The sequence below is a fragment of the Haliotis rubra genome, unplaced genomic scaffold (genome assembly GCF_003918875.1).
Source record: "Haliotis rubra isolate DU_JTF1 unplaced genomic scaffold, ASM391887v1 Scf436, whole genome shotgun sequence".
NCBI classification, from domain to species: domain Eukaryota; kingdom Metazoa; phylum Mollusca; class Gastropoda; order Lepetellida; family Haliotidae; genus Haliotis; species Haliotis rubra.
Window position 1 is genome coordinate 910,803 of NW_025767120.1, and position 14,285 is coordinate 925,087.

Genomic DNA, 14,285 nt, shown 5'->3' on the forward strand with positions numbered 1-14,285 from the left:
TAGAAAACCTGGATGGGATTCCCACATGGGTACAATGCATGAAGCCATTTTCTGGTGTCCCCTACTGTGTTGGAATGTTGATGAAAACAGTGTAAAAGCATAAACACTCACTGCCTCACCGAGATATGTAAATATTCATGTTTAAATAGCTCTTGTATTCACAACATCATCAACATTGTTATCACGAATCTCTTTCTCTTTATTGCATGGTGCTCAAAGACTCAAAGTCAAAATAGTTGGCTAAAAATACAAACTGTTTCTATGTAAATCATTTAACTGGAATGCATGATCAATTATGGTGTTGAATTATGCTTTAGTAGTAGCACACCGACCACGGAACACCAAATTATACCCTGCATGTCGTATAATGACTATAGAAATATGCTTAATGTATATATTTAAGAACTTTGTAACCAAAACACAACTATCAGCTGTACATTGATCTATTACGATATTTACAGAGAGACAAGGGTGAAAATCTATCCTCGAGATATGGTGATCCATCATCCAAGGTTTAATTTTTCAATTAAGCTTTGGATAAGTCCCTAATCCCGTTCCACCATTGTGTATACTACTACTGAGGTGCAAGCAAAATTTGATGAAACTCGGTCAAATAGTTTCTGAAATATTGACTTTTAAGTGAGCATGGGGTCGGTCGGGAAAAAGGCTCGGGTCGCCTAGGGGGTGGTTGCTCCTCCGAGCGCTGTGGGCGGACGAGTCGCAGTGCGTGCGCGTGTGCGTGTGGCCATTTACTAATGTATTTTTAAGAAACGTCTGTTGGTTCCTGTATAATATATGTGTATGCATAAAGCCTCGCTGTCTGGACACCCCTCCTCCCAAACAACAAAAAACCTACTTTTGTATGTTATCTGTATTTAAACGTAAAGTATCAGAAATTGAATAACTGATATATTTAAAACATATTTAAAACATTCAAACATCAGGAATTCCTTTCAATCTGGGCGCGCCAGACTACAGTCAACAAAACTGAAGACAGAAGAGCGAATATATCCCGAATATGGCAACCAAACAGGAGAATAGTAATATAAACTCAGGTGCGTGTGTCTCTCTCGGCTCGGTGTACGGGTGGCTGGCTGGCTACATTAAGCAGAAAATAGGCATGCAAGACTAATAAAACTCATGACGAGAAACTATCATCACACTCTGGCGGCCCGTCTTTCAAGTAGTACAAGTTCGGTTCGCCGTCTTTGATGTTGTCCAGGTCGATGTTGTACGTTTTCAGGGACCATATCGGATCGGTGCAGCGTTTTCTGCTGTCTCCCTCGTATTCGCCCGGCTGGTATAAGTACCAAACGCTGACACGGTCCGGTAATGTTTCATATTGATGGCTTCGACAGGTCTTTTGCCGACGAGTCTGGCGACTTCGTTGTTGATGACATCCACCACTCGTGGCAAGCGTACAACCCATTCTGTACTTCTGTTTCCGAGATCGATTAAATCCTGATAGTATTGGTGCGAGATGAATTTGGTATCGTTTCAGGTATCGTTTTCATTCCTTATAACAAACGTTTACAAACACATATTTGGGGTCCGTTTGCGCGCAGTACACAACAACCACGACATGATGAACGGGATTCAAACATAGGAATTGTCTCAATGACGATTTCTGTCAGAATATATCCAAACAAAAAGCTGAAAACGTCTGTGCGTATCTCTTTTTGAGGAGTGTATGTCCGTAACTTCTTCTGTTTTCCAAACGGCGGCAAACGGTAACGGAATATGTGTTGGCTTTGTTTTTACTTCTGATGTCAGACCGGACTCGATATATCTCAAAATGAGTTATGAGTTTTGGAATAAAATCACCCATTCAAGATATCGGTAAAATTACTTTTGTAATGGGGGAATTGGTATTGACATTTACTAATGTATTTTTAAGAAACATCTGTTGGTTCCTGTATAATATATGTGTATGCATAAAGCCTCGCTGTCTGGACACACACACCCACACCCACCCACCCCCCTCCTCCCAAACAACAAAAACCTACTTTTGCATGTTATCTGTATTTAAACGTAAAGTATCAGAAATTGAATAACTGATATATTTAAAACATATTTAAAACATTCAAACATCAGGAATTCCTTTCAATCTGGGCGCGCCAGACTACAGTCAACAAAACTGAAGACAGAAGAGCGAATATATCCCGAATATGGCAACCAAACAGGAGAATAGTAATATAAACTCAGGTAATAATCCTGTAACGACATTTAACCATATCTGACCTACATTACGCTGTATTTCAGAATATATACCACTTTGACAGAAACAAATAATTCTATTTTAATTGAAAAGGAGCCACAGTGAGATTGGAGATTCAGAACTATATATCTGACCAGAAGCTTAAACAAGCCTCTGACAACCAGCCGACAGTCCAAAGTCCTCAACACTCGTAGTGAATGTTATTGAGGACAGATTGTGCAACACAGCGAAATGCACAGTGACACACAGAGCAAACTATGGAGAGTATCATGGATACCTTCACCCACATGGACACATCACAGAAAGTACTGTATGTAATGGGAGGTGCTGTCGTAGCCATCGTAACGGTCGTTGGCCTGAGAAAACTATGTTTCAAGTGAGTTATCACGTGTGAATATCTAATAAAGAGAGACTCAGTATGTGGCTAGATTCAGTTGTCTGAGGCGCCTCGATTCGTTCTGCAGTGCGTCGTACCGTACAGAGTGTCGTACCGTACAGAGTGTCGTACACTGAAACCGATGAACGTGGGCTCGAATACAGGTGCGCCCTTGCCAGGTTTGTGAGCACTATAGCCGTGCTCGAAGTGTCACAGAAATGTTGCATGTCTGAGATCAACATTTCTGTGTTTCCTCCCACTAAGAGCTGAAACGCCTTTATTTACGTGCAATGTTGTTGAAATCGGCGTTAAGCCTAAATCACTCCTGCAATCAAATTACAAACTAGAGAAGTCATGAAATAGGATGGTGCAAGAATGGGACTGTTTTATTTCATGAAATGTCCTTGTCTTTTTAAGAGATTTCTTTGCTATGGTTAATGGTATCAGACTGCATTCCGTATATCAATCAGTAATTTCAGTCCTTAAAGGTCACATGCAACGTAAAACACAACTTTGCAGATTCTGATAACTTTCGGTTTGGACTTAGCGAAACAAATCATCAAAAAGGCAAATTCAACTTATAAAGTTGAAAAATAACCCGATGAAAAAAAACGCGCGAAATCGGAGTTCGAACGATTCACCAATTCCCCCGAAAATTTCTGGGGAAAACGGGTTTCAAAGGCTGGGCTGCGCTCATAGCACGTGCGCAGTGAAATAGATTCGCGCAACTTGGAAGCGGGCTGTCCGGTGAATACTCGGTGAAGGCTTTGGTGTGAGCTATTTTCCCAAATGTTTTGTTAATATCTCACAGGCGCGAGCGTTTTATATGTTATGACAGTAAATAAACTGTTTATATAATTGCATTTGTCTATTTCACCACACGTTCTTCTTACCGAGTCACTTTCTCAGTTCGATACTTAAAAGTAATGTCATTATTTAGCGTTGACAGAATTTCTAACTGTGATATAGATATGTCGTTGTCACATACAAAACTCAATGACACCTGTGTGTCCGCCTGCCTGTGTGCTAATGACAATATTCAATACACAACTGCGATTCACTGACCGGTTATCTCCCATTTGACAGACACCCATTTGACAGACACCCAATTGACAGACACTGAAGTAGAAGGTTAATTAGGGTAACACCTACGGGTATAATGGAACAGTCCACTGTTTAGTGAGTAGAGCAGGGTGAGCCTGAAACAGGTTCGTTACTGAGAAGTTTGATTGTAGGTACATAGAACTTTGTTGTGTTTAAATGATAAATGATTTCTCCTCTCAAAATTGTTTTTACTATCAATTACTATCGAATATGAAAACAGGTTTGTCACTGAGAGGTTTGATTGTGTTTAGTGATAGAAAAGCCCCCTCCCAATAATAGCATATGTACAACAGAAGTTAACTGAGAAAACGTTTTGTGAGAGAGATATAGATATGTACATATTATAAACATTCTGATTTGCAGTAAATGAGACACCTGCATTGCCATGTAAGATACGATTAATACAAATCAGTGTTCTAATTTTAACAACACTTTCTAAAGATTGTAACAGTTTATGTCTTTGAGTAGTATACGATGGCCATTCAAGGACGTAATGATAAACATTCTCACATCCATGGCCACATTGACATGATGCGTCATATTTTAAATATTTATTCTAAATAAATCGTAATTAAGTTCACTCGTCATAGATCTTAATACTGTGTGCAAAACATATAACTTCTTTATTCCATATGAATAATATTTAGGTTCACATTTACTTTATTTGATTTATATGATACATCAGTGTCGCAATTTCTAATAGCTAAGCTAATGTTTTCAATATAATGATGCCGACTCCCGTTAGACTAGAAGGTTAAACCGAAATGTTTGTGAAAAACTGTTTTCATATTGCAGCAATAAAAATTCAAATTACTGTCTTTTCGTCCATCTTTCAAAATAAATAATATAGCTTCAGTTTTAATACAAGACAAATCTTATGGATAACAACTTCTTGATTTATGTTATCCATAAGATTTGTCTTGTATTACTACACCAACTTCTAAATGCCTTTGAAGAATTTAGCTTCAGTTTGTTCCTGTGCTTTTATTTGGACTATTCCATAATAATGTGTAGGTAACAGGTAGTAGATAATCTGTTCACCGAACCATAAATGTTGTTGTTTTAAGGTGTCTGCGAACTGGCTGTCTGCGTAATGGGAGGACACCTGACCGAGTTCGGTCTCTGTCACATTATGTAATTACACAGACAGACAGGTGTGATACTTGAACACATGACATGTTATGATGTCTGTTGATTGCAAAATGTTATACACAAATAATGAGCAAGTATTTACAAAACCCAACATCTCTATATATACACACACAATGACCCCTGAGGGCATCTGCAAATGTACCAGCCGTTAAACTTGGCTGGGTGCGGTATCCCGGCTGCTTCGTTTCTTGGGAAGTAAACCCAAGTACACAATATTGCACTTTTGATTTGCGATTGTACGCTTATAATTTTGTATATGTTTTTTCATAACCAGCAATGTATATTATATGTCATGAATAAGTGATAATTGTGTTTTAATTATGTTTGACTTTTTGGTTGCATGTGACCTTTAAGCTACTAACGTTCGTTGGCGGAAATATTCCATAATCTGCACACGCAGATGTAAATGTGAATGTTTTCACCTTTGCCAAGCATTAGTTTAGGTGGAATCAAAACAGAAACTGTTTAACTGTAAATTATGTTAGTGGAATGCCTGATCTATTCATGTGATGCATTATAATGAAAACATTTAGCAGCAGCACACCGACCTCAAAATCACACCCTTGGAGATCCGGGTTAGAATTGGTCATCAGTGACCCATGCTTGTCGTAAGAGGCGACTAATAGGATCAAGCTCGCTGACTTGGTTGACACATACCAACTGCGTAGATGACCTTCATGCTGTTTGGTCCAGACTCGATTATTTACAGTTCGCCGTCATATAACTTCAATATTGCGGCGTTAAGCAACAAACAAACAAACCAACCAGCCAACCATAAAAACATGGAACACTAAATTATACAGTGTATGTCCTACAATATAAATATGCTAAATGTTTATGTCAGCGACATTTGAGAACTTTGAAACCAAAACATAACCATCAGCTGTACATTGATCTATTTGGCCAATAAGTAGGTCACGACACTTCGCGTGACCTTAGCCTTTCCGGTAACTAACAACGTTTCATATTTGTCATGGTATAAACAGCTATGACAGTCAAGCATAGCTGTACACTTGGTCCGGTCTCGTAAAGTTATATTTGGAACTAGAACTGGTCCTTCAATATACGCTTGTCACCATTCTCCTACCCAGAGGACCATGCGGCCAGAATAGTATGTTATGCTCACACTCTGGCGCAGTGATGACCTACCTGGTTGCACAAAACTCTTGGTAGGAGAGTGTATTATGTGGTTTGTACCAGGAAATTTGGTACGGGAAGTAAGCTTGACATCCTCTCTCATATCGCAAGTTGTCAAAGGGGAGCCGGGAAACAGCTTAATACCGGTAGTAGCGCCTCGCCTACCCTATTTTGATATTTTACAGAGAGACAAAGGCAAAGAGGGACTATCCTCGAGATACAGTGATCCATCATCAGATCGGTAGAGGTCCCTATGCCCCAAGCATGACGCCATTTGCTTTGAAGTTGGAGACCTATCTCCGGATGGCTAAGATACCTTACCAGGTAGGTGAAAGTGTGAGTAAATGAGTGACAACACTGTTGTTTCATGTCGCAGTTCACAATGTTCTCGATGTGTCACGACATATCTGAATCTGGTCTAGGTTGTTGACCCCCTGAGCAATGATTCATATCCCTATGACACAAAACAGTCATTCTAATCCCAAGCCACCTAAACTCCTGAAGGAAAAGGAAAACCAAGTTCTATGGATAATCAACTTCTTTATTGCAATGGGTGCGACGTTTCGGTGTAGGTACTAACACCTTTATCAAGCAGTAGCTTTCGGTGTAGGTACTAACACCTCTATCAAGCAAGTGAGGCCTCACTTGCTTGATAACGGTGTTAGTACCTACACCGAAACGTCGTACCCATTGCAATAAAGACGTTGACTATCCATAGATCTTGGTTTTCCTTCACCTATCCAACTTCTAAAATGCCTCTCAAAGAAGTCACCTAAATTCCTGTTTTGTATAATAATAATACTACAATGTGTCTGTGATCGTCCACACAGAACGTCCATGGGATGGAAGCTTCATCAAAGGGCAAATTCACTTGGATTGAGTATAATGGGCAGTCGGTAGCGGACTCATCGCTGTGCATCAAATTCCTCAACAAGAAGCTGGGGGTGGACCTCAACAGGAACCTGAGTGCTACTGACAGAGGAGTAGCTCAGGCGATGCATGCCATGGTGGAGGATCATCTATACTGGTGAGGGGCAGTCAATTGGTGCCAACTTCTATCTGTCTGTCCATCGTAACCATAACGCCAAACACATTGATATTTTGTATACTCCTATCTCAGCTGTCTTCAAGCACAGGCAAACTGTAGCTCAAATAGGGTTGCGCAACAAAGAGAAAATGACCAGTCTTCGTATATGCGAGCGAAGCGAGCAAAGGTTGGCAGTGTGCTTCCCTCGCTTTGGTTCGAAAACTATTTTTCATATCAAAATAAAATATCGCCACCATCAAAGGTAGACACTCATTTCCTAACAGGGTTGTGCTCTCAGATTTCACACCTTATAATTAATAATTACTCGTGTATAATATATTTAATTCAACACTTTTAAGTCCACTCGTGGCATATCAAATCTTACTTCGCCTCCATTACCCCCGCCAGCTTCCGGTTTAACGGAGTGAAGGAACGGGGGACTTAAATCTAAATAAACTCGTTGAATCACATATCCACCATATGGTTGGTTGGTTTTATAGTTTTAGGGCGGCGTGGGCCAATCAGAGGCGTATTTGCGCCCACATACTTGCGGAGTTACCTCCCTTGCTTCATTCGCCCACTACGCCAGAAGTGTTTTTTGTAGAATAAATGTTACGAAAATTCTAACAATAACGAAGGCGGGTAAGAAATTTAATCTCCAAAAGTCTAATGGTAAAATAATAAATATTATATTTCTGCGTCTTCTTGTTCCTTCACCCCGGCTGGAGTAATGGAGACGAAGAACGATATGACATGCCACGAGTGGCGCTTAAAATGTTGAATTAAACATATTGTACGTGAGTAATTATTAAAAATGAGGTTGGAAATCTGAGAGCACAACCCTGATAGGAAATGGGTGTCTACCTTTGATGGTGAAGATATTTTTATTTTGATATTAAAAATATTTTTAGAACCAAAGCGAGGGAAGTGCGTTGCCAACCTTTGCTCGCTTCGCTCGCATATAGAAATACTGGTTATTTGTCTCTCTGTTGCGCAGCCCTATTTGCGCTACAGTTTGCCTGTGCTTCAAGATCGATGAGTTTGTTGAACAATAATCCAGATATATGACGGCGATCTGCAAAATAATCGTATCAGGACCAGTCAGTCCACCGATTGTCATTATGAGCATCTACGATGATACGATGATCATGACATGCATCCACCTATTTAGCGGGCCTGACAACCCTAGATTTCATTAGAACCACTGAAGTCATGAATACGAAGCAGCATCTATCTGGAGAGTGGAAGATCGGTGGTTCAATCCTCTGACCGTGTCATTCGAAAAGACATAGCATGGTTTGTAACTTCTATTCTGCTTTAGGGGACGAAAGAGTTCACCTCACATCACCGTCTCTAAGATAAGCTGCTAGCAATCCCCGTTGTATTTTACTCGCATATATGTGTAGGAATAGTGAACGAATAGTGCTGTGGTTTCAGGTTCGTTGGCCTCTTCCGATGGCAATTTGACAACGACAAATCTTTGGTAATGAATGCCTTTAAATTATCGAAGTTTACATTTCTGATGTTTCAACGAGTCCTTAAAAAGCAAGCATGGAATCAAGGCTTGGGTCGACACACAGAAGAGGAGGTTGCTGAAATGTTTAAGAAGGATCTACAATCCCTGTCAGACTTCATAGGTATGCAGAAGTCCTAAGGATTATTTACATAGATGTTAGGAGCAATTTGTCTGGACAAAATAATAAACCTGACACTTAGTACAACGAATCCTCACATTCAATATGTAATATTATGAAAATAGATGTGTATCATACAGTTTTCATCCGGATGAAAATACAAAGAATGCAAAGTGGTAGATTGTGTCATAACTGTAGTGGCAAACATTGCAGGATGTTCCATGACACACATATAAATTATCCAAAGAAGAATTAGGCGTTTAGACTGCAATATTCGAATGAACTAATGCAACGTTGCATTAAACCGACTGTCGCGCCTTCTGCCGGCCGAACATTATTTCAAACGAACCCCATAGAGTTATGTCCCTTGGAGCGCTCTTTATGAATATCCTACGCACAACCTGAGATTAAAACCAGTTCGGCAAACACCAACAACACCGCATGCGACAGTTTTCGATGTACGGAGTAATTCTTTGCATTCCATATATGGCAAGTGTTCTCTGTGTTGTTCGCCTCGAAGTTTCAATTATTTTCCTCAGGCAAGTGGTAAGGGATAATAAGTCTTTTGTTGCCTCAATAGGAAGCTAAAGTGAGTGCATATGCCCCAATATGTAATATAGGCCAAAATATTGTAGAGACTTTTTCACAGTGTGCCTTTAAGACAATCACGTATCTGCGGGCCCTTATAAGCATAGAACAGGAAGAAACTGCATCCCGAAATTAATGAAATCGTGTACCTGTCACGTGATTTGTTTTGTTTCAATGTACTCATGTGTCCACACATGCTCCAGGGACCAAGAGGTTCCTGATGGGGGACGAGCCCTGCGAGACGGACTGCGTGGTGTTCGGTCAGCTGTCACAGGTTTACTGGCACTTCATAGGCACTGGACACCACAACATCCTCAAGGGCAAGTATCTTTAGTTACCTCATCCATCTACGTTGAATGTATATGACCTACTTTGGGTGTGGTGATGAATGTTCGTGTAATGGAGAAATCAGAAGAATAATTTAATTTCAGAAGTTAATTGTACTTTAGGAAATTGAACTATTATTTGATGTATACAATGACATGGTTAATGCATAGTTTCTCGGAAATTGCCAAAAGTATAGTCAGTTTCACTTGTTTGAAATGTTTGGTCAGAATGAACAGTAAATTCCTGGTACAGAATCAGTTACAGTTACAAAATCAAAAGCGAAAGGTCATCGCTTTAAATGGAGTTAAATAAAAAAGTGTCTAATGAGCCTTGCTCCATGCAACAACTACATGCGAATCCTACCATTAAACATGTTGCACGTGAAATATTGCCGTTCTTACGATATCTTCTGTGCTCTCATTGGTCTCAGCATTTGCTAATTTCTTTCTTGCTTGAACCAGGCCGTGTGCCATATCAACAACCAAATCAAAGTCTCTTCTGATAGGTGTACATTGTGTTATATAGATAATATCCTGTCAATGCATACATTAAAGTACAGACCCGTGAAGATCCGGGGTAGAATAGCTCTTCAGCAACCCATGTGCTTGCCATACAAGGCGACTATGCTTGTCGTAAGAGGCGACTAACGGGATCGGGTGGTCAGGCTCGCTGACTTGGTTGACACATGTCATCGGTTCCCAATTGCGCAGATCGATGCTCATGCTGTTGATCACTGGATTGTCTGGTCCAGACCCGATTATTTACAGACCGCCGCCATATAGCTGGGATATTGCTGAGTTAAAACTAAACTCACTCACTCACTCACTCATTCATTAATGTACATTCCATGTACTGACTTGAAAACATCGCAGAAAACTGTTAACATAAGATACATAATGTGCTCCTTCCTTGTTCTCATTACAACTGCCAACGTTGCCAAAGAGGTCTTGAAAACTATTCGCAACAAAATGTATGTACCAACCTACATCTCATTACATAAAGATTTGAACATCTCCTTCTATTTCGACTATGAGATATTACTATATAAATTTATCACTTTCCGTCTTCAACTTAATTTACTAAATTTAGCTAAAATTCAAACGAGTTAGCTGTCATATGAATTAATGACATCAATTGTTGTTAAATACTTGTCGTTTATGAACGTTTGCTTTTCCGTAGACAAATACCCTAACCTGGCCGCCTACTGTGAACGTATGAAGGAAACGTTCTGGCCTGACTGGGACCAGTGTACCACACATGGTGGAACAAGGGAGGCAACCAAGTAGTAATTTATCCAGAAAGCTGTGATGGCCGCTTTGGCATAATGTGTGTCACGTAATAGAATAACGCTCTGTGCAAACTGGGTAATTATCGTTCATTACTATCCCCGATCTGAATTTGTAACTGTATTTGCTTCACTCCTTCACCTTCTCTCTGTGGAATATTGACATAGGGGCCTCTATAAAACAACCAAATTGTCATCAATATCTTTCATCATTGAAGTCATGTGATAACGAGGTCGGGTGACGTGAAATTGGGTTTAACGTTGTGCTTGAGAATATTTCGCTCATATGATGACGTGCATGCCGCAGTGAAGCATGAATACCCCACTCAGACACATTATACTGACTCCGAGCAGACCAGTCCTTGTTGTACCCATTAATGCCGAGCGCCAGGCAGGGACCAACAAGTACCATATGTTAACGTCTTTTGGTATGACGCGGTCGGGGATCGAACCCGCGACCTTCCGCTCTCCGGGCGGAAGCTCTAACCACTACACCGCGGATGGGTTCCTCATGTGATAACGAATATTGTCCATCTAAAACAATGTATCAAAAATCAGCTTTGCTTATCAATCACCCTGCTTTTCACAAATGAGCTCAAGATCTCTTCAGAGAAGCACGACTATGATAAAGTGATATTGGTTGAGTGGTAGTTATCGCAGCAGAACACACAACCAAGCTGAAAAGGAGGGGCTGGTGTTACTGGTACGTATCAGCAAGTGATTTGGCTCTAACACCGCTTGGAACCTTACTTTTCAGTCAGATTGGCCGTGAACACAGTTTGGTGTAGGAGGTAAATCTGAAGTAATGCACGTTTGCCACTGGCGCAATACGAAAGGCATGTTGCTGACAAACAACATGGCCCCTCCAGAAACCTAGGGTCATGGGTTAAAACTTCGAATCTCAGTTCGCCCTCATTATGTGTCTTGTAGGTTTCGGCAAAGTGGCATGATCTGTATCACTTCAGACTTTCCTCATATTGATTATATGTTGTGTTTGTAATATGCTATTATTCATCATGTACATATTATTTACAATGACTATAAAGATTGCACAAACATTATGGGGAATATTTTCCACATTTACCAATCTCTCGTTTGTCTTGTCTTAAACCGTGACATTATGAGTCAGTATTGTTATTTCTGTCATTTTGGAGGAAAGCCTGAAATGGTGCAGGCCTTAGATTTAACCACTTTATGAAGCCCACAAGCATAGGTAGGGCTCGGACAAGCCTAGAAACATAATCAGTACGAATCGTCGAATGATACCCGTGATCACAGGTTTGTGGCAAGCTCACGGAATGCAACTCTTCGTACCGAAATCATTCGTCACCACTCGCCCCTTTCCGTGTCCCAGAATAACGCGAGCTGGTCACGAATGCTACCGAAATACGCCTTCAAAGGTGTCTGGGCACAATGTGTTTCATAATCGAATTGAAAAAAAAACGATAACTGCCGTTAAATGAAATAGATATAAAAAAACATTTCCCCGGTTGTCAAATCAGGATCACTCATCAACATACATGAAATATTTTCTATAAAGCCATCACAATTTGTTTACATTTTAAGTAAAGACATCTGTTTTGATACTGGTGTTTTTTATCAGAATCATTTGAATAACAAAAGACCACTGGACTCGGAAAAGAATCAGGCTAGCTTTTCTCGAAACATTCGTAGCCCCACGAACTTCTTAAGTCCATTCTTAACACATTGGATACGATCAAAGTTAAGAATCCGTAGGGCTACGAACGTTTCGACAATAAGGGCCCAGAACCATGATTAACTTGTGCACTATTGAAAACGGGCGACAGTGGGACATTATCAATAGATCAATATATACGACTAAACCCAAGAATATATCACTTGAGAATATCATATGGTGCTTATGTCACGTCCGATTCAAGGCCAGACGGGTAATTTCCCATTTTTGGCAGTCTGTTGTGCACTGGGCCATGCAGGTGTTGTATCTCACTGCCAAAATTGGGACAACTGGTGTGACCAATTAAGGTGGTAACTGATTTACTACTGGGACAATTAGGATCAATTAGTCACTGAGGATGTTCGTAGAGTAGAGTAGAGGTTAGAGTAGGATGCTTATGTAGAAAAGTAAAGAGGTTAAAGTAGGATGATAACTAATTTCCTGAGTAGATGAAAGAGGGAAGTTCATCTCACATCCTAGTACAAAAAGATGTTTTATTTAGATAGAGTATAGTACATATAGATTTGAAACATTTGATAACATGTAATCTCCATTGTTAATCCTCACCACTGTGATGTATTGTAAGGATTGGAAAGCTGCAATGACTCGGTGCGTCTAGTTTCAGCCAAAGAGTATGCTCCCAAGGGAGTTGAGCTTGATAATACGATGTGCTATTGAGATTGATATCCAATGATCGAGGGAATAAATACCAGCGCCTTGAGCATATACAAGTTGCGTGGATATGTGTGCCATATGAATACCCTATCCTATCATATGTATTGTACATTTACAGACAGTCATACTGAACCGAGCTGTGCTGTGGTATCATTAATTACCATTTGGTTAATGACTTAATCTGTGTCATCGCTAAATTAGCGTTAGTCCAGAAACGATGACAGGTGTCTCACCCTTAGTTCAAGGGCACCTACAGCCACCGCAACTATCAATGTGTGCTAAACTGGCACATATCTTTTCTTGTACATGCATATGCCTGTACAAAACTATCCACTAAATGTAACCAGTTCCCATTGCGAACCTTTCACCGACATGATGCACTTAGGACTATGTACGTAATCATATTCAACGACACAAGAGTGTTTAACACACTCGCAAAACGCCTGTTGTTGATACTAGTTGGCCTGGTAACCCTATACTATAAACCATTACCTTCAAATGAAATTGACATATTTTATTAATGCGTGTTGAAATCTGAAAATAGGTTGCTTTCTGTTCACAACCTGGAAATTGGTCTTGGTACTCGTTTTAACATTTGAACTGTATATTATATCCAGATAGTTCTTTTATTTGTTTGTGGGGTGTTTTTTTGTTTGTTTGTTTTGTTTGTTTTGTTTGTGTTCGTTTTGTTTTGTTTGGGGGTGTTGTTTTTTTTTTGGGGGGGGGGTTAGGAGGTTATCAAAATAATCGTTCACCGGTTATTTGTGCAGCTGACAAGTCTTCAAAAGTCCCTCCATAGTTCGTGAATCGGCGACAATGTGAACCTGCTACTGACTTTACCGGCTGTACGTGTGTCAACACACCGATCTAAAAAAACAGCAAATATGCACTCTCTGATAGGTTACTGTGAGCTTGCCTGTTGTTTAAGCTCTCTCTCAACCAACCTGTTCCATTTGTAGGCGTTTGCTGGAGACCACGATCACCACGCTGTCCTCCCGGGATAGGGGGCTGTCAAACCTGGAAATAATCTCGGCAATTGTGGGATTTGAATAATCGATAACAAGGA

The 14,285-nt window shown here is 40.2% G+C and overlaps 1 protein-coding gene across 2 annotated transcripts in view; it reads left to right on the top strand.

Annotated features, from left to right (window-relative positions):
* The window catches only part of LOC124289216 (failed axon connections homolog), a 40,436-nt gene that overhangs the window by 14,308 nt on the left and 11,843 nt on the right, over window positions 1-14,285 (top strand). The window contains exons 1-5 of one of the 2 annotated variants that reach the window (XM_046725819.1): window positions 2,446-2,594; window positions 6,173-6,311; window positions 6,818-7,014; window positions 8,452-8,651; window positions 9,440-9,556. In XM_046725819.1, coding sequence (XP_046581775.1) covers window positions 2,476-2,594; window positions 6,173-6,311; window positions 6,818-7,014; window positions 8,452-8,651; window positions 9,440-9,556 — 772 coding nt within the window. In that variant the 5' untranslated portion in view covers window positions 2,446-2,475. Of the gene's footprint in view, window positions 1-2,445; window positions 2,595-6,172; window positions 6,312-6,817; window positions 7,015-8,451; window positions 8,652-9,439; window positions 9,557-14,285 lie in introns of those variants that run through there. The other variant, XM_046725820.1, reaches the window with a different exon arrangement.